The sequence below is a fragment of the Mesoplodon densirostris genome, chromosome 16 (genome assembly GCF_025265405.1).
Source record: "Mesoplodon densirostris isolate mMesDen1 chromosome 16, mMesDen1 primary haplotype, whole genome shotgun sequence".
Taxonomy (NCBI): Eukaryota; Metazoa; Chordata; class Mammalia; order Artiodactyla; family Ziphiidae; genus Mesoplodon; species Mesoplodon densirostris.
This window is the reverse complement of record NC_082676.1, coordinates 27,277,976-27,300,737: the sequence shown is the minus strand read 5'-3', so window position 1 is coordinate 27,300,737 and position 22,762 is coordinate 27,277,976. Positions and strand designations below refer to the sequence as shown.

At 44.3% G+C, this 22,762-nt stretch overlaps 1 protein-coding gene across 3 annotated transcripts in view; it reads left to right on the top strand.

The window, feature by feature from the left end:
• Positions 1 to 7,244, top strand: part of TPX2 (TPX2 microtubule nucleation factor) — a 55,765-nt gene extending 48,521 nt beyond the window's left edge. For 2 of the 3 annotated variants that reach the window (XM_060120082.1, XM_060120084.1), the window contains exons 16-18: positions 4,089 to 4,200; positions 4,850 to 5,037; positions 6,439 to 7,244. In XM_060120082.1, the coding sequence (XP_059976065.1) occupies positions 4,089 to 4,200; positions 4,850 to 5,037; positions 6,439 to 6,549 (411 nt within the window). In that variant the 3' untranslated portion in view covers positions 6,550 to 7,244. The remainder of the gene's footprint in view (positions 1 to 4,088; positions 4,201 to 4,849; positions 5,038 to 6,438) is intronic. The other variant, XM_060120085.1, reaches the window with a different exon arrangement.
• The last annotated feature ends 15,518 nt before the right edge of the window (positions 7,245 to 22,762 follow it).

The following is a 22,762-nucleotide window of genomic DNA, read 5'->3' as shown; positions in this document are numbered from 1 at the left end:
CACTGTAATCAGGGGTCAGCAAACTTTTTCTATTAAAAAGTTTGCTATATGTTATTTTAGGTTGTGCAGGTGGTCTTTGTCACATGTTCTCTGTGTATGTGTGTTTCAACCCTTTAAAAATATAAAAGCCATTTTAAGCTCAAGGGCTATACAAAACGAGGTTGCAAACTGGATTTGGCTTGCGGCTTAAGTTTGCTGATCTCTGCTGTAAGTGATCACCTGGGGAATGTGAGAACTGTTAGGCTTTTTTTGTGTCAGGAGATTCTTAAAGATCTCACCTATTCCATTTATTAGACTTGTTCATTAAATGTTCACTCCTTTCTGTTGGTGCTTTGATAAGAACCTGAGAATAGATTCTCAGTATGGTCTGTTGTTTTCACAACATAGTGTGCTATTTGCTCTTTATAGATGACAGGTGATTTAAAACAGTCAGTTGGTTGTTGGCTGGTTTAATTGGATCTAATTCTGCCCTGTCTGGAAAAAAATCTCCTGAATCCCTAAATTTGTCAGTATTGATATTGTCTCTTATTCTGGACTCTGTCCAAAAGGGGCTCTGGCCTAATCTTTGTTTGTAGAAAGTCATCCCTCTTGAAGCCCAAGAGATATGATTGCTTAAGTTACTAAATATAGGCTCCCTGTTGGTACTGTTCTCTAGGAGAACTTAGGACAGTTGCTTTGGAAGCAGTAGTGAATCTCTCGTTCAAGGATCATGACATAGAATGTCTGTATGTGGGATATTTTCCATAACAAAAAGATTTTTTTAAATTTTTCAGTCATACATAAAAGTAGAATAGTATAATGAACTTCCATGAACTGTCACCTGGTTTTCTAGGGATCAAAACTTGGAAAATCTTATTTCACCTCACTTCTACCTGCTCATCTCTATACTGTATACTTCTGCCTATACAAGATTATTTTGAAGCAAATCCTAGGTGTCATCTCCTTTTATCCAAAAATACTTCAATGTGTAACTTTAAAATATAAGGATTAAAAGAATTTCATAACCACAATACTATTATCATACTTAAAAAGATTAACAGTAATTCCTTAATAATGACAAATAGTCAGCATTCATATATCCCCTAATCTCTCATTTTTTAAACAGTTGAATTGTTCAAATCAGGATCCAGAAAAGGTCCACATTTTATATTTGTTTGATAAATCTCTAAATCCCTTTTAATCTAAAGGCTGCTCTACTTGCATTTTATATGTTGAATAAACTGGATTGTTTTTCCTATCGGTTTTTTTATATGAATAATATGACCATTTATTTTAAAAGTATATGTGTTTACACGTATATGATATGAAAGGGGTTATACACTAAAATGTTAATAATAGTTATTGGGCCTCCCTGGTGGCGCAGTGGTTGAGAGTCCGCCTGCCGATGCAGGGGATACGGGTTCGTGCCCCGGTCTGGGAGGATCACATGCCGCGGAGCGGCTGGGCCTGTGAGCCATGGCCGCTGAGCCTGCGCATCCGGAGCCTGTGCTCCGCAACGGGAGAGGCCACAACAGTGAGAGGCCCGCGTACGGCAAAAAAAAAAAAAATAATAATAATAATAGTTATTTATGGTGGGATTATAGGTGACCTTATAGAATTTCATTTTTAATTTTCATCCATTTTTAAAAATTTTTTATTTTTTTATACAGCTGGTTCTTACTAGTTATCCATTTTATACATATTAGTGTATACATGTCAATCTCAATTTCCCAATTTATCCCACCACCACCACCACCCCGCACTGACTTTCCCCCTTGGTGTCCATACGTTTGTTCTTTATATCTGTGTCTCTCTTTCTGCCCTGCAAACTGGTTCATCTGTACCATTTTTCTAGGTTCCACATATATGTGTTAATATATGATATTTGTTTTTCTCTTTCTGACTTAGTTCACTCTGTATGGCAGTCTCTAGATCCATCCATGTCTCTACAAATGACCCAGTTTTGTTCCTTTTTATGGCTGACTAATATTCCATTGTATACATGCACCACATCTTCTTTATCCATTCGTCTGTTGATGGGCATTTAGATTGCTTCCATGACCTGGCTATTGTAAATAGTGCTGCAGTGAACACTGGGGTGCATGTGTCTTTTTGAATTATGCTTTTCTCTGGGTATATGCCCAGTGGTGGGATTGCTGTGTCATATGGTAATTCTATTTTTAGTTTTTTAAGGAACCACCATGCTGTTCTCCATAGTGGCTGTATCAATTTACATTCCCACCAGCAGTGCAAGAGGGTTCCATTTTCTCCACACCCTCTCCAGCATTTGTTGTTTGTAGACTTTCTTTTGATGTCCATTCTATCTGGTGTGAGGTGATACCTCACTGTAGTTTTGATTTGCATTTCTCTAATAATTAGTAATGTTGAGCAGCTTTTCATGTGCTTCTTGGCCATCTGTATGTCTTCTTTGGAGAAATGTCTATTTAGGTCTTCTGGCCATTTTTGGATTGGGTTGTTTGTTTTTTTAACATTGAGCTGCATGAGCTGTTTATATATTTTGGAGATTAATCCTTTGTCCGTTTGCAAATATTTTCTACCATTCTGAGGGTTGTCCTTTCGTCTTGTTTGTAGTTTCCTTTGCTTTGCAAAAGCTTTTAAGTTTCATCAGATCCCATTTGTTTATTTTTGTTTTTATTTCCATTATTCTAGGAGGTGGATCAAAAAAGATCTTGCTGTGATTTATGTCAAAGAGTGTTCTTCCTATGTTTTCCTCTAAGAGTTTTATAGTGTCCTGTCTTACATTTAGGTCTCTAATCCATTATGAGTTTATTTTTGTGTATGGTATTAAGGAGTGTTCTAATTTCATTCTTTTACATGTAGCTGTCCAGTTTTCCTAGCACCACTTATTGAAGAGACTGTCTTTTCTCCATTGTATATCCTTGCCTCCTTTGTCATAGATTAGTTGACCATAGGTGCATGGGTTTATCTCTGGGCTTTCTATCCTGTTCCATTGATCTATATTTCTGTTTTGGTGCCAGTACCATATTGTCTTGATTACTGTAGCTTTGTAGTATAGTCTGAAGTCAGGGAGTCTGATTCCTCCAGCTCCGTTTTTTTCCCTCAAGACTGCTTTGGCTATTCGGGGTCTTTTGTGCCTCCATACAAATTTTAAGATTTTTTGTTCTAGTTCTGTAAAAAATGCCATTGGTAATTTGATAGAGATTGCATTGAATCTGTAGATTGCTTTGTGTAGTATAGTCATTTTCACAATGTTTTCTTCAAATCCAAGAACATGGTATATCTCTCCATCTGTTTGTATCATCTTTACATCAGTGTCTTATAGTTTCTGCATACAGGTCTTTTGTCTCCCTAGGTAGATTTATTCCTAGGTATTTTATTCTTTTTATTGTAGTGGTAAATGGGAGTGTTTCCTTAATTTCTCTTTCAGATTTTTCATCATTAGTTTATAGGAATGCAAGAGATTTCTGTGCATCAATTTTGTATTGTATCCTGCAGCTTTACCAAATTCATTGATTAGCTCTAGTAGTTTTCTGGTGGCATCTTTAGGATTCTCTATGTATAGTATCATGTTATCTGCAAACAGTGACAGTTTTACTTCTTCTTTTCCAATCTGTATTCCTTTTATTTTTTTTTCTTCTCTCATTGCCATGGCTAGGACTTCCAAAACTATGTTGAATAATAGTGGCGAGAGTTTTCCTATAGGTTTTACAATCTGGATTTTGCTCATTGTATTCCCAACGTGTTGATTAATATGTTCCTCTATCTCCTGTATTTCCTATAAATGAGTAGTCAGATCTAGAGGCTTGACTAAATTCTGGTTAGATTCTTTTTGGGGTTGGGAGGGAGAATACTTTACAGGTGATCACATCCAGGGGTATATTAATGTCTACTTGTTTACTTTTTGTGGTGTTAAGTAGGCCTTAAAAGTATCTTAAAGGTATTTTCTAGTTCTCAGTGGGTTCAGATGTTGTTCTACTTAATGTAAAAGGGATTTTAATTGAGTTTAGATTAAATCATCTGCTGTCTTTGTAGATGAAACTGTTCAGAAACATTCGAACTTGAGTCATTGAGATGGTAGTTATGGAAAGTAGTGTGGCTGCTTATCTGACAGATTTTCTTTCTAACAGCTGGAGGAAGAACTAAAACAGCAGAAAGAAGCAGCTTGCTTCAAGGCTCGTCCAAACACCGTCATCTCCCAGGAGCCCTTTGTTCCTAAGAGAGAGAAAAAATCCCTTACTGGTAGTATTTTATGTATTCTTGGGGGATTGGGGCAGAATGGTTAGACTTCCTGGGACTCAGTTGTGTCAGTACGATGCTGTGTCAACCAGAAGCATCTGCCTGTAGAGGATCTAGTTTTTTCTCCCCTAGCTCTTTATTGAATCCAGCAGCTATGTTGATTTGTAGAGTGTGTTGGGGTCAGATTCATAGAACAAGCACCTGGCATTTCAACAACAATTTTACTTTCCCCACCCAGAGAGTAGCAAGTAAGTGAGGGAGAGCCAGGACTTCTTTCTGGAGTTCACCCTAAAGCAAGCCTTAGATAGAAAACATTTGATCCCTTAAGCACTGGGCAGCGTTTCAGAAAAGTGGGATTCTTTTCCTAAATCTCTCTCACAATCACTATGTAGTTTTGAGCAAGCTACTTTACCTGTGTAGGTCTTGCTTTTCTCCTAATTAGATGTTTTATAGAGGCCCTTCCAATGATTTATAGGGGCCCTTAAAATTTTAGGACTTTTTGTATGTGGTTTACTCCACCTTTCTCCCAACTGGGCTTCCTTAGAGCTCCACCTTTCTGTTGCCATGCATATCTATCACTTGCTGGATCTGTGGGGCTAGGTTTATGCAAGTCTTGCTTGTGCACCAATATTCTCTCTGTTTCTGTACTCAGAGGGCCTTTCTGGTTCTCTAGTTCAAGAAACTTTTCAGCTGGCCACTGAGAAGAGAGCCAAGGAGCGGCAGGAGCTGGAGAAGAGGATGGCTGAGGTGGAAGCCCAGAAAGCCCAGCAGTTGGAGGAGGCCAGGCAACAGGAGGAAGAGCAACAGAAGGAGGAGCTGGCCAGACTACGGAAAGAACTGGTAACCGGGCAGCATGAGCGCTGACTAACCCATGGTTGCGTCTGTTTTGTTTTATCTGTACCTTGCCTTGTTCCAGAAAGGATCTAAGGTGGCCTCCAAGGATACATCAAAGTTGAGTGAAAATGAGAAGCCGGACAAACCAGGGGTGGTGACAAAGTTGAGGAGTGAACTAGGCTAAAGATGTGTACATTGTGATCCATGGATCTGCTAAGTGATATAAACAAGCTAGTTATTTAAAAAATACATTTATCTTTGATCCTGAATTCAGTCAGAATTTCTTCCAGGGGTCTAAATAAGGAGGACATCAGGTGCTATACCAGTGCACAGTGATATATTTGTAGGACTGTTTATTTAACTTTTCATTATTGCCTTAAGGCTTAAGGAAACCAATGTGTTTTACAATTAGAATACATAGGTAGGGAAGGACATGGGAATTGTGTGACAACTATATTTTCATTTTCCTCTTAATACTTGACTCAAATTCCTTGGAGTTATAGTGCATATCATTCCAGGTGACCTTCCATGTTAACACTAGATAATGATTTAAATATTAGTTATCCAAAAAGAAAGCTTAATTCACATTAAGGACCCTTTCACTAGGAGGGCAGCAAGCCACATTAACTGCATTAATAAGGAAGAACACAGTTTTAGATGGAATTTCATATGCTTAGTAAAAGGATGAATATAGCAATATGTAAGTTGTTGAGGTTTTGTCTAAAAGTGCTAAGCCAGCAGCTGATACAGCTGTTGGTAGAGGTGACTGGCCACAGGAGGGCTCTAGGGACAAACTATTAAAGGGACTAGCTTCCTGACAAAATCCAAGCTACCATATGCTGATTGGATATACTCACAAAACCAGCCTCAAGTGTTTTGACTTTTCTTCAGCACTTGAATCCTGCCTCTTGTGTTTGTCTGTATCATAGAACTCTCTACTAATCTGGCTTGATTCAGGGTTGATTTTAGACTGTAAGAAGGATGGATGGGACCATGCCTTCTCCTGGCAACCCTTCTTGGTTATTTTATTTTATTTATTTATTTTTGTCCATGCTTTTGGTGAATATTAAGACTCAATAATCTTAAGATTGTACTCTGGCAAATTCTTAACATGTATCTCCTTTCTGCTGCAATTGAGTACAGCCCTGTTATACCCTAGTACTGAACAGTCAAACTGGAGATAGGTGCAAGCTGAGGGATCCAGCAAGACCTGAATAGAAACCTACTTGAGCTCCAGAGCTCTTGTGCTTTGCTACTAGACTGTGTTGCCTCCCCACAACCCCCAAATTAGTGACTGGGATTTGCAAAACTATACAAAAATGTTCTCAAGAAGAGGAATAAAAACACCCATTAGTGTAGTTCTCTAACATCCTTATCAATGGTAACTTTATTTTTCTCACTCTGCAGGTACACAAGGCAAATCCAGTACGCAGGTACCAGGGTGTGGAAGTCAAGTCAAGTGACCAGCCCTTGACCGTGCCTGTATCGCCTAAGTTCTCCACTCGATTCCACTGCTAAACTTGGCTTTGAGCTGTGGACACCGTCTGGGAACCAGAGCTACTATTCCCATTAAACCAGGAGCCTTCTTTGTCATGGGGGCATGGAGAGAACCCATTTCTCCAGGCTTTCTCCTGCCCATGCCTGACAAGTGTGGACTCCAATTTCATTGAGAGCTGTTTTCCTACATTATTGTGGCTAATAATAAGACTCAACTCATGTATGTCTCAACCAGACTCCATGTAGTTATTTCCTTGGAACCATCAGTTGACCTTTAATATGGGTCTTAACTCTGACTAGAATTTAAAGTCTCTGTATCAGTACAGTGTAATTTCTGTTGCCCTTACCCCCCGCCCCCCTTTTTTTCTATTTTAATCAGAAAATAAAGATAGTTAAATACTGAGATAGGATTTAAGTCATGAATTAAATGAGGAACCATCAGTAGTATGTCAGATTCTTTCCTCTTCTCTGTGCAAAATGAATTTAGAGTTAAGGAGCCCTTCGCTACGAGGGAGGAAGCCTCATTAACTGCATGACGAGGAAGAGACTTGACTGGCGGGAACCTCACAGCAGCCATCGGGCTGGCTTTGGGTAGAGCTTGCTGTTCAGGCACGTTCTTCCCTTGTTGGTGCTGATAATAGGGGGCGCTGAGTAGTACACGTTTTAAGTCCTCCAGTGACCTAGATGGAATAAATATGTTTGTCTTCCCTCCCTGATTTTGTTATTTGATGTTTTTCAATCTGTCAGCCCCCTTTGGAGGTCACATCTTATTGGGGAAGTGGGTACTTTGAGAGGAGGGTCTAGGAACTTTTTTTTTTTTTTTTTTTTTTTTGCGGTACGTGGGCCTCTCACTATTGTGGCCTCTCCCATTGCGGAGCACAGGCTCCGGACGCGCAGGCTCAGTGGCCATGGCTCACGGGCCCAGCCGCTCCGTGGCATGTGGGATCTTCCTGGACCGCGGCACGAACCCGTGTCCCCTGCATCAGCAGGCGGACTCTCAACCACTGCGCCACCAGGGAAGCCCTCTAGGAACTTTTAAAAGCATAGGCTCTGTCCTTAAAGGGAAGAGCTTTGTGACTTTTTTCTGTCTTATGTCAGAATATCCTTCCATATTTTGTTAACTCCCTCCTAGGAACCACTCTGGAAGCCTGTTATGCCTTCAAAACAGACTGTGCCTTCTTCTCTAAATGTGTTTTTTCCCATCTGGTAAACTCTTCCTTATAAGACTCAGCTCTAGTAAAATCTTTTTCATAAATCTTTCCTTGACCATTCGACCTCCTCAGGTAAGGTACGATTTCCTTCTTTGTGCCTCCCAAATGTTTCTTATGTATATCTCTAGTAGAACCACTGAGTTACTTGTACTTGTTTACAAACTAGTAGAGATGAAGATAACTAAAATTATGTTAGTCCTTGAAGATAAAAATTATGTTAATCATATCTGTATTTCTCATAGTTGGCACAGAATTTGCTAGGTCCATGTTATCAATAGTGTATTTTCTTTTCGACTTGATATTGTTTATGAACTCTACTCTGTACCAGTCATCTTATTCCTGTGCCACGAGATATAAAAGCATCCATCTTCTGCTCAGGCTAGGCCTAGGCACTATATATGATATTAGACCTATGTTATATTCCTTTTGTTTATTCATTCAGTGACCATTATGTACAAGCCATTGTAGATTTAGTGACGGGCAACAAAGCAAGATGTGATTTGCAGATCCCTGGGCCTCCTGAAGGCCCACAGAGTGATACAAAATGCAGTTCCTTTATTCATTTCCTAGAGATATGTGGTGTACAGTTCCATAACAACTTGTGTAGTTCATTTAACAAATATTGATTCGGTACTAACTGTATATACATTGGCACTATTCTAGTCTCTGGGCATATAGCAATGAACAGAAATAGAAGACCTTGACTTCATGGAGGTTACCTTTTAGAAGGGGAGACAGACAATAAACAAGTAACTGTCCTCTTCTGTCAGGTGATAAGTGTTTCTCTGACTGACTGCTGTGTGGAAAATAGACTGGGATGGGGACTTGGGGGCATGTAAGATTGGAAACAGGAAGGTGAGGAGGTTCTTGATGTTGTCCAGGTAAGAGCTGATAGTGGCCTGGGCTAGGGTGGTAGCAGTGGAGGTGATGAGAAATGGTTGGATTCTGAATGGATTTTTTTTTTTTCTTTTTTTTTTTGCGGTATGCGGGCCTCTCACTGTTGTGGCCTCTCCCGTTGCGGAGCACAGGCTCCGGATGCGCAGGCCCAGCGGCCATGGCTCACGGGCCCAGCCGCTCCGCGGCATGTGGGATCCTCCCAGACCGGGGCACGAACCCGTATCCCCTGCATCGGCAGGCGGACTCTTAACCACTGCGCCACCAGGGAGGCCCCTGAATGGATTTTGAAGCTGTAACTGACAAGACTTGCTAACAGATTGGACGCGGGGAGAGAGAGAGAGAAAGAGAGAGGGTAGATAAGGATGGTATTTAGATATCAGCCTCAAACAGAAATAGAGTTCTCCATCCCTTGTGCTGTGAAAAATCCAGTTCTACCCCAGTCCTCATATCTCTTGTGGATTCTCTGGGTGGGGGTGGCACAACTTCCTTTTCTGAGCACCTTTTGCTTTGGTTTTTCTCTGTTCATCTCTTGATCCCCTCTCTGTGTCTTTCCTCTGTAGCTTTTCTCCCTCCCATGTATCAGCAGTTCTCTAATAGTTCACTATCATTCATATATTGCCATCTAGTATCATTTTTTTCATGTATTTTGTCCATTTTTTGTTTTGGTTGTTTCAGGTAGAAGAATAAATCTGGCCCTCAAGTTGAGGGTTTTAGAAAGAGTGTTACATATTGAGAATTATGGACCTGTGGGATCCTTCCACCCCATTTGCTCCATTCTGGATTACCCCCTCTGGATACACCCACATCAGGGTGATATTGTTTGACAGTCTGTTACAGGCAACAGAGGGATTATATTATTTCAGAGCAAATAGCTTTTAAAATTAAGATGCCCTTGCTTCCCAGAATTTCCCAACTTCCTGGTGGTCTCCTCATCACAACCTGTCTAGTATTGAGCCCTTTCTTTCTGGACCACCTCACATGACCTTCATTTTTCTAGGACAGCCTCCCATTTCCCCTGAAACTCAAACTCTGCTTTTATTTTACAGAGAAATTCAGGTTCTTTATCCCTCAGTCCTTGTCCAAGAGGGAGCTTCTCTTTCAACACTCAGAGGTCACCCTGGAATTTTCCTAAACAAAGAACATGTCCTCTAATAGGATTTACTGAATTCTACTGAGAAATCTGGCTGCCACAATTTGCTTGGCAGTTTTGCAAAACTCCTAGCACATGCGCACATTCAGATTGTTAGAATTCCCACACTTGCTGGGAAGGACTGTTTTCAGTGTTGTTTTGAACTTGGTCATGATTCCCCACTGCTAACAGTTTGTGCTAATTAATACAAGATTACCTTTCACTCTTAATTTGGTTGATCATTTTGTTCTTGTGTAATTGCTTTGTTCCCGTTTTGACTGCTGTTTTATGCTTTAACAGTTCTTTTCCACAGAATTTTGTCCTTGGAAAGTGGAGCTTGAGTGGTGGACACGCTGCAGTGGCAGTTGCTCCATCATTTAATAGATAAGTCTTATACACAAACAATTGTAACACAGGATAAGATGTGATTGAGTAACATGAGACAGACAGAAAAAATGCTACAGGAGGAGTTTAGAGGTTCTTGTTGGAGGTGAGATTGCAGTTCTTAAAGATGTTTCTTTTTTTATGTAAAAATTATGAAAGTAGTATAGTCATCCCTCAGTATCCACAGGGGATTGGTTCCAGGACCCCCTGTGGATACCAAACTCCACGGATGCTCAAGTCACATTTAAAATGGTGTATTTTCATATAACCTATGCACATCCTCCCATATACTTTAAATCATCTCTAGATTACTTGTAATACCTAATACAATGTAAATCATTGTAAAGACAATGTAAATTATACATAAATAGTTGCACATGTACAGCAAATACAAGTTTTGTTTTTTGGAACTTTCTGGACTTTTTTTTTTTTTTCAAATATTTTTGATCTGGTTGGTTGAATCTATAGATATGGAACCTGTAGATACAGAGGGCTGACTGTACTGCCTTTTGGAAACAAAACAATACAGACTGTATAAAACAAAACACGAAAGTCTCTTACTTCCCCTACTCCCATTCCCCAGGAGTAACCCAGTATTAACAGTTGTGTATTCTTCCAGAATGTTTTTTATGTACACACACAGATTTATAGAGCATTTTTTATAACAATAAGATTATAGCATTACGCATTTGCCTTTAATTTTAATTTGTTCTTTGAAGGTTATATATCACATCTTTCAAAATTCAAAAGCTACAAAGGGGTTCAGAGATAGTCAGTGCTGCCAGGTGTGTTCCCTTGCAGAGATGGTGTCAGCCTATATGTATTCCTACCTGCTCCCTCTTATTTTTCCACAAATAGTGTCATAATTTACACTCTGTAGCTTGCTCTTTTCATATGTGTTCTGCATTGAATGATGTGGTTCAGGCACTACCTTAGGCATGTACTAGCTTTCTCCCTGGCTGAAGTATGAAGCCTCTTATGAGAATCTAGTGACGTGGAGGCAGACCTGGTGTGGGGTCTAGATGTCCTGGCCTAGTGACCTCAGGTCCCAAAGGCTTGAGGTCAGGTCAGCAACACCTGCTCTTTTAATTCCTCCTGGCTTAGCTGAGCCTTGGGGGTTCATTGGCTTGAGTATCTGGTTAAACCTGTGTATCCCCTTAGGTCACTCTTGATATGCTTCCTTTTCAGTTCCCTTCTGAATCTTGTCTGCTGGGGAAGTTCCTCACTGCTGAGAGTAGCAGTTAAAAAAGCTGTCAGCCACGAGGCTTAGCTCCTATTTCTGCACAGGCAGGCTGAGTACAGCTTGGTGGTGTGGATCCAGGTAGGAATTGGTCAACATTCTGAATCCTGAGCTGCCATCTGCCTTGCAGCCTGCTGGGGTTCTCAGTTTAGACAACATATAAAGTTTCCTGGATACGGAACAAACCCAGGCCTATGGAAAGAGCAGGAAGGTTAAAGTGTGTGGTACTTTGAGCAGTGACGAAGGCATAACCAGGGAACTGACATGTTTGCTCCAATGCCAAGAATTCGAGGACAATTTGTTATCCAGCTGAAGCCAGTGTAGTTGCTACAGAAAAGCCTGGGGACAAAAACATACTTTTTCCTTGTTTTTGTCTTCCTGCATACCCACTCTATTTTCTAGTGCTGTAGTGAAGGTTACTGACCTCAAAAACAGAAATGTCTGATGGTGTTTGCTCTTCTCCTTCTTGCAAGAGAATATGAGGCTGGGCTCTGGTCAAAGCATGGATGGCTCTTATGTGCTGAAGGTATCAGCTTCCTGAAAGGGCTTGACAAATGCTAACATTGTACTTGGAGAAACCATAGTTGGAGGGGCTTAGGAAAATACTAGGTTTTATCAGGAATTATTTCACCAGACTAAGCCTAACCTGAAGACGTCAACTACCTTCTCTCTTTTTCTTAAAATTTTATTAAACAGAAGGGAAATAAGAATCTGGCCTGCATGATCTGCCAAAACCCATGGGACTGGTATCCCAGAACCTCACAGGCAGGTGTGTGAATGGGTTAAGAATTGTTGCCTAGCTTATTTCGGCACTGATGGTATTCTCAGGGCTTCTTTCAGGAGCAAGGGTGGGAGAGGTATTTTTCAGTGGGTCAAATACTAAATAGTCAGTGGTTGTAAATTGTAATTTGAAAAGCAGTTTAGGGCAGCATTGTCAAGCTTGGTGGTAAGGAACAATGAAGAATCTCTGGCCTGGCACTGACATCCCCTACTCACGGCGTACAGGTGCACTCTCTTACACAGACTACGGGACTAGAAAGTGACTTTGAATTTGCTCTATACGAAAATCTCAACAGGGTTTTGCAATGTTTTTGTTTATAAAATTGGGATTTATTGTTAATTATATACAATTCAGAAAATACCTGGTAATAGGAGGAAGGAGAAAAAAATCTGTGGTCCCATCACCCACCTTGAACACTGGTGTTTCTCTGTATAATCTTTTCTTATATAAAACTTTAGTCTGTTTTTCTACATTGTAGGGGTTTTCTGTTTATGTATATATATTTTTTGTATTCTACTTTTTTTTAACTTAGCAGAGTAGTAGCTCAAATATTTTCCTATATTACTGCATACTCTGTAAATACCAATTTTAATAGCAGCATACTGTTCCATCGTCCAGAGTTTGTTTCTCCCCATTGAAAATGTTTGTTTTGCAAAGGATTTTCCTAGGCTATTTATAAGACAGATTTCTTTGTCCCCCTAATGTATTATGTCTGTCTCTAAACTTTAAATGGTTGTTTCAAACCACTTAGTCAATATTTGTAATTAAAGTATTAAAGGAAAGTATAATTCCCTCCCAAAAGCGTAGTTAATGACATCATCCTGGCATACGCATTTGCAAATTGGAAACCTCCTTTTGGCTGACATAGTGTCAGTGTTACTGGGATTGGTGCCCAGCGAAAAGTTTATTGGCATTTAGCAAAGCCTTTCTGGAGAGAATTCTAGTTATGTTAAAGTCTTGGAATTCTACATCTTAATACAGACTTACACAGTAGATTGATGTCTCAAAGGCTTCAGACCAGATTTGAAAGGGAATGCCCTTTGTCTTTCTTAACTCTAGCTGAGCTGTGATGTGTCTTTTGGGAAGAGTAGAGGCAGGAAATATAATCTCCTTCCTGGCACTGGCACACTGGGTGACCTTTAGCAAGTCACTCCCCTTTTCTGGACCTCAGTTTCCATATCGTCAAAGAGGAGATTGAATTAGAAAGATAAATAAGGCTCTTTCCAGCTTGAATATTTTCAGATTTTTTTTCTAGGCAATTTGTTCTAACCACATTAGCCCTACTTTAACAGTTACATTTTTCTATAGTCAGCTGCTCAGCCACTGCAAGAGGGCACCTCTAGCAAGCTCCCTGCTCCTAGATTCCATTTGGACGTCAGTGAAGTATGTTGGAGACCAGTGTGCTAGCTCGTTGAGGAGGACTTTCCAAGGGTTGTTCTGAAGCGGAAATCTAGCCCAGATCCCTCCAGGGGACTCATCTCTGAATAATGTCCTCTGACACACGCACATATTTTCTGATGTTTCTCTTGACCTTGGAACTGGTTAAAAGCGGCACAGAATGCTCAATGAATTCTAACAGACTAAAGCAAGGAAGTCCCTCCCGTCCTTGGCTTTTCCAAGATGTAAGGTTGCTAGTATCCGTTCTTTAATTGTTGGCATTTTAAGGATGTCACCTTGCCTTGCAGCTCTTCTGTTTCTCTCTGCTGCAGGCCAGTTTTTATAATGTTTGTGGTCAAAAGGACTTGGGTTGATTTGAGATAATTGTCACAGGGTTCTGAGGGGCACAAAATTATTTAGTGGAATGAACCCTAGACTGGGGATTGGGAGAGTAGCTTGAGCATGTCATTTGCATTTTGTGGGTCTCAATTTCTTTATCTTAGAAGTTTAAAATGATGTTTCTAGAAAGGATCTTTCCTCTGGCTCCATGGATGAGAATTTGCTCCTAGCTTTAAAATGACCCAAAAGCAGTCTGGGCAGCCATGGTGACTGTCACATTGGGCACTTATTCATCCTTGTTGGCCAGCGTGACTCAGTGTGATCCTGCTTGAGTCGTATATTCACTATGTTAATTGTCAGTGGGTATGTGTCATCAGGGGTTGCCAGAAGCCCCTGCTGTTTATCCAAAGCTAACAAACTGACAAGACAGGGCCAGCAGCTGCTAGTCAGCCACCAGCGAGAGGAGCAGGGACGCTTGTCAGGAAGGAGGCTCGTGGGAGTTGGTGCAAGCAAGAGAGGCGAGGGATTTGAGTTGAGCTTTTAGAAAACTCATTCTTACTGGGCTGGAGGTTGATGTCTACACTGTAGCCTCCCTGATTCTTATTTGCCCATTAGCCGTTTTCTCTCTCTTGTGGTAATTTGTTACCACTTCGCATAATAGAAAACTAATATGTGAAGCAACAGGGCAGGCAGGTAGGAGTTGGGAGGGGCTGGTCAGTATCTGCCCACCTTCACTAAACAACTTTTTGTGCCTCTCCCTCTCCTTGAAACATTAGCTGTACTGACCACTACTGGGTCTGAGTGTGTTTTCCTCACATACATACCAAAACACTCCTCCTACCCAGAGGACCCAGGAAAATGTGTAGGACTTGGCAGGCTAGGAAGCTCAGCAACTTGGGCTGGGGAACTTTTCTCTAGGACGGTGGTCCTCAGAGTATCCTGCAGACCAGCAGATCAGCATCACTGGGAGTAGAAATGCAAATTCTCCAGCCCCACTCCAGACCTCTTGAATCAGACACCATGGACCTGGGGCCCAGCAGTGTTTTTTTTTTTTTTTTTTTTTTTTTTGCTGTACGCGGGCCTCTCACTGCTGTGGCCTCTCCCGTTGCGGAGCACAGGCTCCGGACACACAGGCCCCGCGGCCATGGCTCGCGGGCCCAGCCGCTCCGCGGCATGTGGGATCCTCCGGGATCGGGGCACGAACCCGTGTCCCCTGCATCGGCAGGCGGACTCTCAACCACTGCGCCACCAGGGAGGCCCCCAGCAGTTTGTTTTAACAAGCCCTGCAGGGGTCTGTGATGCACCCCCAAGTGTGAGGACCATTGTTTCAGGAGATGTTGTCCTGGTGGAGAACAGGTCTCCCAACTCAAAGGTCCCTATCTATGGACCAGGGAGCCTGCAGCTGTTCTCTCCTGTGAGCCTCAGCACGCAGGCCAAACTAGAGCCCTGTAGAGGGCAAGAGCACGCCTCCCCTCTGAGCTCCCTGGGGAGTTACATTTATGCAGCCTGTTCGTGTTACCCAGGAGAGCTGCTGAATTTGTTGAGTAAGTGTTTATCTCCTCAGCCAAGACTCTATTACCAAAATAAAGATGGAAGGAAGAATGCTTTTCCATATGTCCTTCCAACAAGTCATATGACAGATGAGGAAACTGAGGCTCAGAGTTTAAGTTACTTTCCCAAAGTCACACTGCTGGTAAGTGGCAGAGTCAGAATTTGGACCCAAGTCTGTGCCCTCAAGTGCCCTTTCCACCACGCCAGTTGCATCCCTTGAGGGGATGGATGGACATTCTTAGGAGCTCCTGAAGGATAGGGCCTAGCTCTTTTGGGAATTGAGTGACACTTGATCAAAGAGCCCCATGGGTGAAGAAAAGATTGTTTCTGTCACTCACCAGGGCCAGCAACTCAGGACTTTGGAGCAAGTTTGGGCTGTAGCCCTCATTGAACTCTTGACATTTCTGTGGGAACCTCCAGCTACGCTTCCCAGAGGCTGGGAGCAGGTTCTCTCTCCTCAGTTTCACCCAGCAGCCGTCTGGGTCCTTGCTGGATGCTTGCGTTCCTATCAGGGATGTGGCAGCTGTCAGTCAATTATTAAGTCACAAGCCTCAGCAGGCCTGAATGATAGCCGAGGTGGTCACAGTGCCAAGTGACTGCAGCCAGAAGTGCTTTGCCCCGGCCCACTCCTCATCCTTTATTTGGACTCCCCTCACCATCCCAGATGGGGCCCTCTTCTCCCAGGAGCCTCTCAGAGCTTGCCATACACCCCCTGGCTCATATGGTAACCCAGTTCTGCAGAGGAGCCTGAAGTGTTATAAATAGCACAATGGAGGCCAGGAAGCCTACCAGGATAGAACATGCACTCCCCCCTTTTTGAGCCATTTCCTGGGATCGTGTGCTGGGAGTGACTTCTAGTGCAGATAAACTCCAGTTACTCTCCTCTCCAGGGTCTGCGCTCTGCACTTGGGTTTTGCTTCTTTCTGTGTTTGCGTTTGTCCCCCGCCCCCACGGGCCCTGCCTTCATGAGGTGGTGCTTCCAAGTCTGCTCCTGGGACGTTTCCTGTTCTTGGAACAGCTGCACCAGCCTGGGGTACCCTCCTGCTACTTGATCCTATAGGGAGTGTCCAGTGGCCATGGACAATTTTCAGATGACCTTGTTCCTCTGACGTCATTAGGTGGCTATTTTTGGCTTCGCTGTTTATGCTGCAAAGAAGTTGGGCTGCGATGGGGGAGAGGGAGAAAGTGAAGGAGGGGCCGGTCTTGGTTTCTCGTTGTCCCAGGACCTTACCAAAGTCGGAACATTTCTTCTTCAGCATTTACAGAGTACCTACTGAATGTCAGGTCCTGGGGCTACCAAGTTGTGACATAATCTAAGTATTCTTCACTCACCCGTGAATTCATTTTTCATCAGGCATTTACTTTGTGGTATGGAATAGTAATCAAGAGTGAGGGCTCTGAGCTTGACGGGTTGGGTGTAAATTCTGGTCCCACTGGAATCCTACCTTTGAAACCTTGGGCAAGTTACTCCTCTGTGCCTCACTTTCCTTTTGGAAATGGGACTGATAATAGTGTCTACCTTATAATGTGACTATGAAGATTAAAGGAGTTAATATCTTTGCCTGGCACATGGTAAATGCACAATAAATATTAGCAGCTGTTATTATTAACATCAGGAGCACCACTTTTTGTACTAGGTCCTTGGGATATGAGGTCGACTGACTTGGTCCCTGTCTGTTCTGAGCTGGCACCTGATCCCCAGTGCCCCAGGTACTGGGTCAATACACACAGTCAATACAAGTCAGAAGGGAACACCTGCCATGTGCACCGCTTTACCTTAACTTGCAGGTGCATTCCAGGGAAACAGGTGAAGTTCCTGCCCTGGGAGAGCCTCAGAGCAGTGGCTTTCCATGCTGACTGGACATCAGAATCTTCTGGGTAGGTTTGAAAAATAACTTTCTGGACCCCACTCCAAATGTGCTGATTTAATGATCTGAGCCCAGGAGCGGCTCAGACTTCAGAAGTTGTGAAAACTCTCTGGACATTTCCCACGTGCATCAGGGTTGAGAACACAGCCCAGGCTAGAAGGATATGTGTCCTGGAAGTACCCTGCCAGCTGCCTCAGGACTGCCTCAAAACTGGCCTTCTGACTCGTGGGTTCTCAAATTTGGGGTGTGCATGAAAACCACCTGAAATGCTGGTTATAAGGACAGAGTCCTGGGGCCCTACTTGAAGGAGGCTTCATTTTAAACAAACTCTGGGGCCTAGGCCCAGGAGAAAGCCTGCCGCAGCCATGCCTTCAGCTGGGAAGTCACCCCCTGATCATCAGTCCCAAAGACTCCGCCTCTGAGACCCTACAGTGTTTCATATCTCATATGTAGCTCTTATTTTCTGTCTTGAATTGTAGAAATCTGTATCCATATTACTATGTCTTGAATTAATATTTATCTCCTAACAGTTACAAATAGTCATTTCAAAAAAAAATTGCAAAATCCAGACAAAACATAAAAATCATCTCTACTCCCACACCTGTATGTGTGTGTGTGTGTGTGTGTGTGTGTATACATATATATGCCTCCAGATATTTTCTCTACAAATATTTTTAGCAACAAAAAAGAACCCACTTCATGAATGATTTTACAGTCTTTTTTCACCTAAAATGCACTGCATGGTGATTCTATAGCTTTTCCCCAGTTTCATCTCTGTGTCCCCAAAGTGACCAGTTTATTCCTTGCCACAGAGTAGTAATAATCTTAGCGATAAAACTCTACAAATTCTGGGCTGGAACAGTGTCATTCGAACTTCCAGAGAAATCTACATCCCGTTGTCCACACAGAATGTCCATACATCTCTGCTTACCAGCCTCGGAGGGAAGGACAGGGTACGCGGTAAGGACAGCAGCCTTACCAGGGCTTCCCCGGGGGCTGGTACCGCCAAAGCCCCAGGCTCAGGGGCCCAAGGTGGGAGAGAGCAGGAGAAAACAGCCCTGAGTGGCTCCCATATCAGGACTGGAGGGAAAGTCGTGAGGGGAGTTGGCTGCTTTCTTTGGAGTCAGAAAGGTCATTGCTCAACTCCTTGGATTTTCCATCACAGCCGAGCAGGGAGAGGGTCAGGCCAGGAAATGTCTCCTCTGAGCCGGTCCTTTTAAAGCTTCTTGGCTGGGTCTGTTTCCTCCAGGAGCCAGGGAAGCAGTGCCCGAGTGGAGTTAACCCCTCCACGCCCCAGGAATTCTCCCAGGGATGGGTGAGCCTGGGAGCCCAGGCTTCTGGAATGCAGAGCCTTACAGGGCCAGAGGCCTAAGGAGCCGTGAACTCTGGCTGGAGAAACCTTCCCTCTCGCCTTGTTAAATCCAACAGGCATAATTGCATCCTGCTGACCTTAATTCCCCTGGCGGGTTTAATTGGTCCTGGCACTGTCCCACTTCCTGCCCTGCCCCTGTAGAGGCAAGGAGGGTGGCTGCACAGCTGGTGCAGGGCGGGAAAGCCCCTTCTTAAGGGTGGTCAGGGGCTCTGGCAGCCCCCAGCTGCGTGGGGGAGGTTTCCCTGTGCCCCCTCCCCCACCCTGCACCTCCAAGGGAGCTCTGAGAAGAAGCTTGGGGACTCCCAGGGAGCAGCTGGCTGAGCTGAGCTCAGCCCCAGTGGGCGGGCGAGTAAGCTGCAGGTAATCCTGTGGATCCGGAACCAGGCCAGGCTCTCATCTCAGCGTGAGGGACTGTGGAGTAGCCTGCAGGGACAGCTGAGCCCTCTGGGTGTCCACATTATGGAGACCTCACACACAGTGCTGCAGGTACCATGCCAAGCACTCTACATACATGTTCTCACTAAATGCTCCCAGCCATTCCAGGAGAGAGCAGTGGGGCAGAGTAGTTATGAGCTGAGCATTGTGTCAGATGGTTCAAACCCAACTCTGTGACTTTGCCCTGTGACTCAGTTTTCCTTTCATATCTGTGAAATGGGGATGATATAGCTGACATTTATACAGCACTGAGTACCCATGCACCGTTCTAAATGCTTTACATATCTCCCCCTGTGAAGAAGGTGCTCGTCCTACAGATGAGGAGACTACAGAAAGCATTTGCCCAAGCCTCACGGTCATTAGTCTGAGATTTTCACTGTCAGAGTTCCTCAACCACTGCTCAGCAGGACTGTGGTAAGTATGGAGTGTGGGGACGGGGCCTGATCCATTTAATGAGAGTTCAAGAAATGCTAGTTATGGGCTTCCCTGGTGGCACAGTGGTTGAGAATCTGCCTGCCAATGCAGGGGACACGGGTTCGAGCCCTGGTCTGGGAAGATCCCACATGCCACGGAGCAACTGGGCCCGTGAGCCACAGCTACTGAGCCTGCGCGTCTGGAGCCTGTGCTCCGCAACAAGAGAGGCCGCGATAGTGAGAGGCCCGCGCACCGCGATGAAGAGTGGCCCCCGCTCACCGCAACTAGAGAAAGCCCTCGCACAGAAACAAAGACCCAACACAGCCAAACAAATTAATTAATTAATTTTAAAAAAAAAGAAAAGAAAGAAATGCTAGTTATTATTTGGGAATCATAACAGTAACAAGTGCAGCAATTAAAAACCCTTATATTGTCCCAGCCTGGATTTTGGTCTCATTGGGAGGTGGCTCTGGATATGAATCTGGGTAGTTTGAAGTTATTCAATAGCTGTGTGACTCTAGGGACAAGCCTCTTACCCTCTCTCAGCATCGAGCTTTTCCGAATCTTTAAGATGGTCTAGAACTTGGCCCTTAGAGTCCTTTGTGAAGATCCAATGAGCTGGGCAAAACCCTTGGCAGAGCCCTTAGTGGCCCTTCATGGGCACTCACTCAATAAACGATCAGTACTAATAACCACAGTCATAACGAGAGGACATCAGCAAGGGCCATCATGGTAGAACCGGTCCAGAGCCTTGCTAGTCACTTGGATACTCATCAGACACTGATTGGCAGGAACACTTTGTGCCGGGGACACATGTGCGCATCATACAGCCCCTGCCCTTGAAGGGCTCCCGGACAGTGGCAACGGTGAGATCAGCCTGGAGCTGAAGGAGCTCAGAAGAGGGGGTCCAACATTTCAAGCTAAACCAGAATGTCCTGTGGGGACAACCAAATAGAAGACTGGGGGTCCAGGTCATAGGCACAGGCAGGAAGCATTTCAACCTTCAGAATGCTATGAGACCCATAAAGCCAGTACCCAGCAGGGAGATGGGGTGTGAGACACAGGCTGGGAAATTTTAGGCAAGAAAGAAGACTTTGGCGCTGTAAAGAAGCACATTTGTGGTCCAACTCCCTTCCTCGTGGAGTGACTTTTGGCAAGTTACTCTTTTGATCCTCCCGTCTTCATCTAGAAAATGGGATGAAATCTCCTCACAGAGTTATTATCAAGATGATGTTTTAAGACAATATGGATAAAGCTAATAATAGCAGGCACTCAAAAAATGGGAGCTCCCGTCCTTTCAGAGAGTCTGGGTTCAGATCCCAGCTCAGTCCCTTACAAGCCCGATGGCCCTGGGTCAGTTACTTAACCTCTCTGAGCTTCAGTTTCCCCGTCTGTAATCGTATCTACCTCATCCGGTTGTTCTGAAGATCACGTGAGTGAACCTACACAGGAGCACTTAGAGGCCCTGCACATGTGACGAGTACTGTATAGGTGTTAGTATTTTTGCTTCCTATAAGAGGCAGGCTGTCAACTAGACTCTGAAGGAGAGAAATGGAAGAGAGGAGGGCCAGGTCAGAAGAGGAGGACAGGCAGACACAAGGCAGCAAGACTGCGGAAGGGGCGCCCACTCTGGCTTTTGCTAGCCTTGGACAGACAACCCCAGCATTTGCTCACTTAAGAAAACATCACTCATTTTGAACAGTAATCTGTTCACATAGTTTTGGGTTCAAATAAAAAAGTAAAAGGGTATGCAGCGATATCTTTCTCCCACCTCTGGTCCCCAGTTTCTTATTCTGCCAAAGAAATCCTTATGTGTGTAAAGGGAAATTTTATATATTAGATATATTATGTCCTCTATTATAAATCTTAACCCCTTTTGCACAAATGATAGCATCCTCTACATGCTATTCTGCGCCTTGCTTTTTCTCCTCCCACTTTGTAGGTTGCTTCATGTCAGTTTATTCACAGCTTCCTCCATATTTTTTACAGTTACACAATTTCCCATTGTGCAGATGTGCTGCATTCTCAAGCCATTTCCCCATTCCTTCTCTCAACAGGGGGCAGGAGTTGATTTCTCCATTTGATAATTAGAGGAGCTGGACCGTGGAGTGGGGTTGGAGTGACTGGATGGGTCACCACAGTCAGGACCTGAATCCAGACATCCACTCCAGATCTATTTCCAATGCACTCAGCTTGGGGCTAGTTCTCAAGTGCCCCACAGAGAAAGGCTCTGGGTAATGGAAGGGCCTTTGGATCATACCTCTCTGCATCCCATCTCCACTTGAACGCCTCGGGCTGGAATGGCCCCTGGGTCACCATTGTGGTGGAGGATCCTAGGATCCTTCCAGGCGGGCCATTGAAAAGACCTGGATCAGCTCAAGGGAGGGGCATGAGAGCACTGACCATCTCTCACAGCTGCTTGGGGCAGCCTCCATCTCCCCAGGGGCCCAGGAAGAAGACATTTTCAAAAGAAAACGCTTTCAGGCCCATGGACGTGTTGAGCAAGTGCCCCTGAGGCCATTTTTTACCCAAAGATGCTCCAAACAGATCCAGAGGCCAGGGGCAGGGCTTGTGGACACCGAGCTGGGCGCTGGGGTCACGGTGATTACCCGTGGGCCTGTGTGGTTCTAACCAGGCTCTGGGGAACCCCAGGAGATGCAGCCAGAGCCAGAGCCTGGCCTGGGCATAGTCTTGCCCTTCAGCCCTGCCTGAAAGCCCCTCTTCTTCAAGCCCCCCTGCATCTTGTCTAAGCCAAAGATACCAGGCAAAGCCTGGGAGAAGGCTGCTCCCCCAGGGCCCCAGGTGACCCCTCCCTCTTTCTCTTCCTGCTTGTTCCAACACCACTCTCCCCCCAGTCAGTTCATGGGAAGAATGCCGTGTCCTCTGAATGGGGGCCAAGAGTGACAGGTGGTGGCAGTCTGAGCTGCATGGCCCCTGGTGTAAGAGATCCTCTCCTCCGCCCCCGCCTCCCTGCCTGCGCCCCTGCCTCCGCCTCTGCCCACCCGGCCCAATCCCTTACAACTGCCCGAGGACTGCTCCTGGGCAGCCGCTGCGAGACAGACAGACACCAGATTGCCTCTCTCTGCTCCAGGTGCCTCTCTCTCCTCAGTCAGCTGGCCCTGGCCTCCTCTCAGCCAGACAGGAGGAGGAATCCTGCAGCCCGACACACCTTTCTCTTCTTTCTGCAGCTAGAAAGACTTGAGTTAGACAAGCAGAAGCACACGCCTCCCTACCTC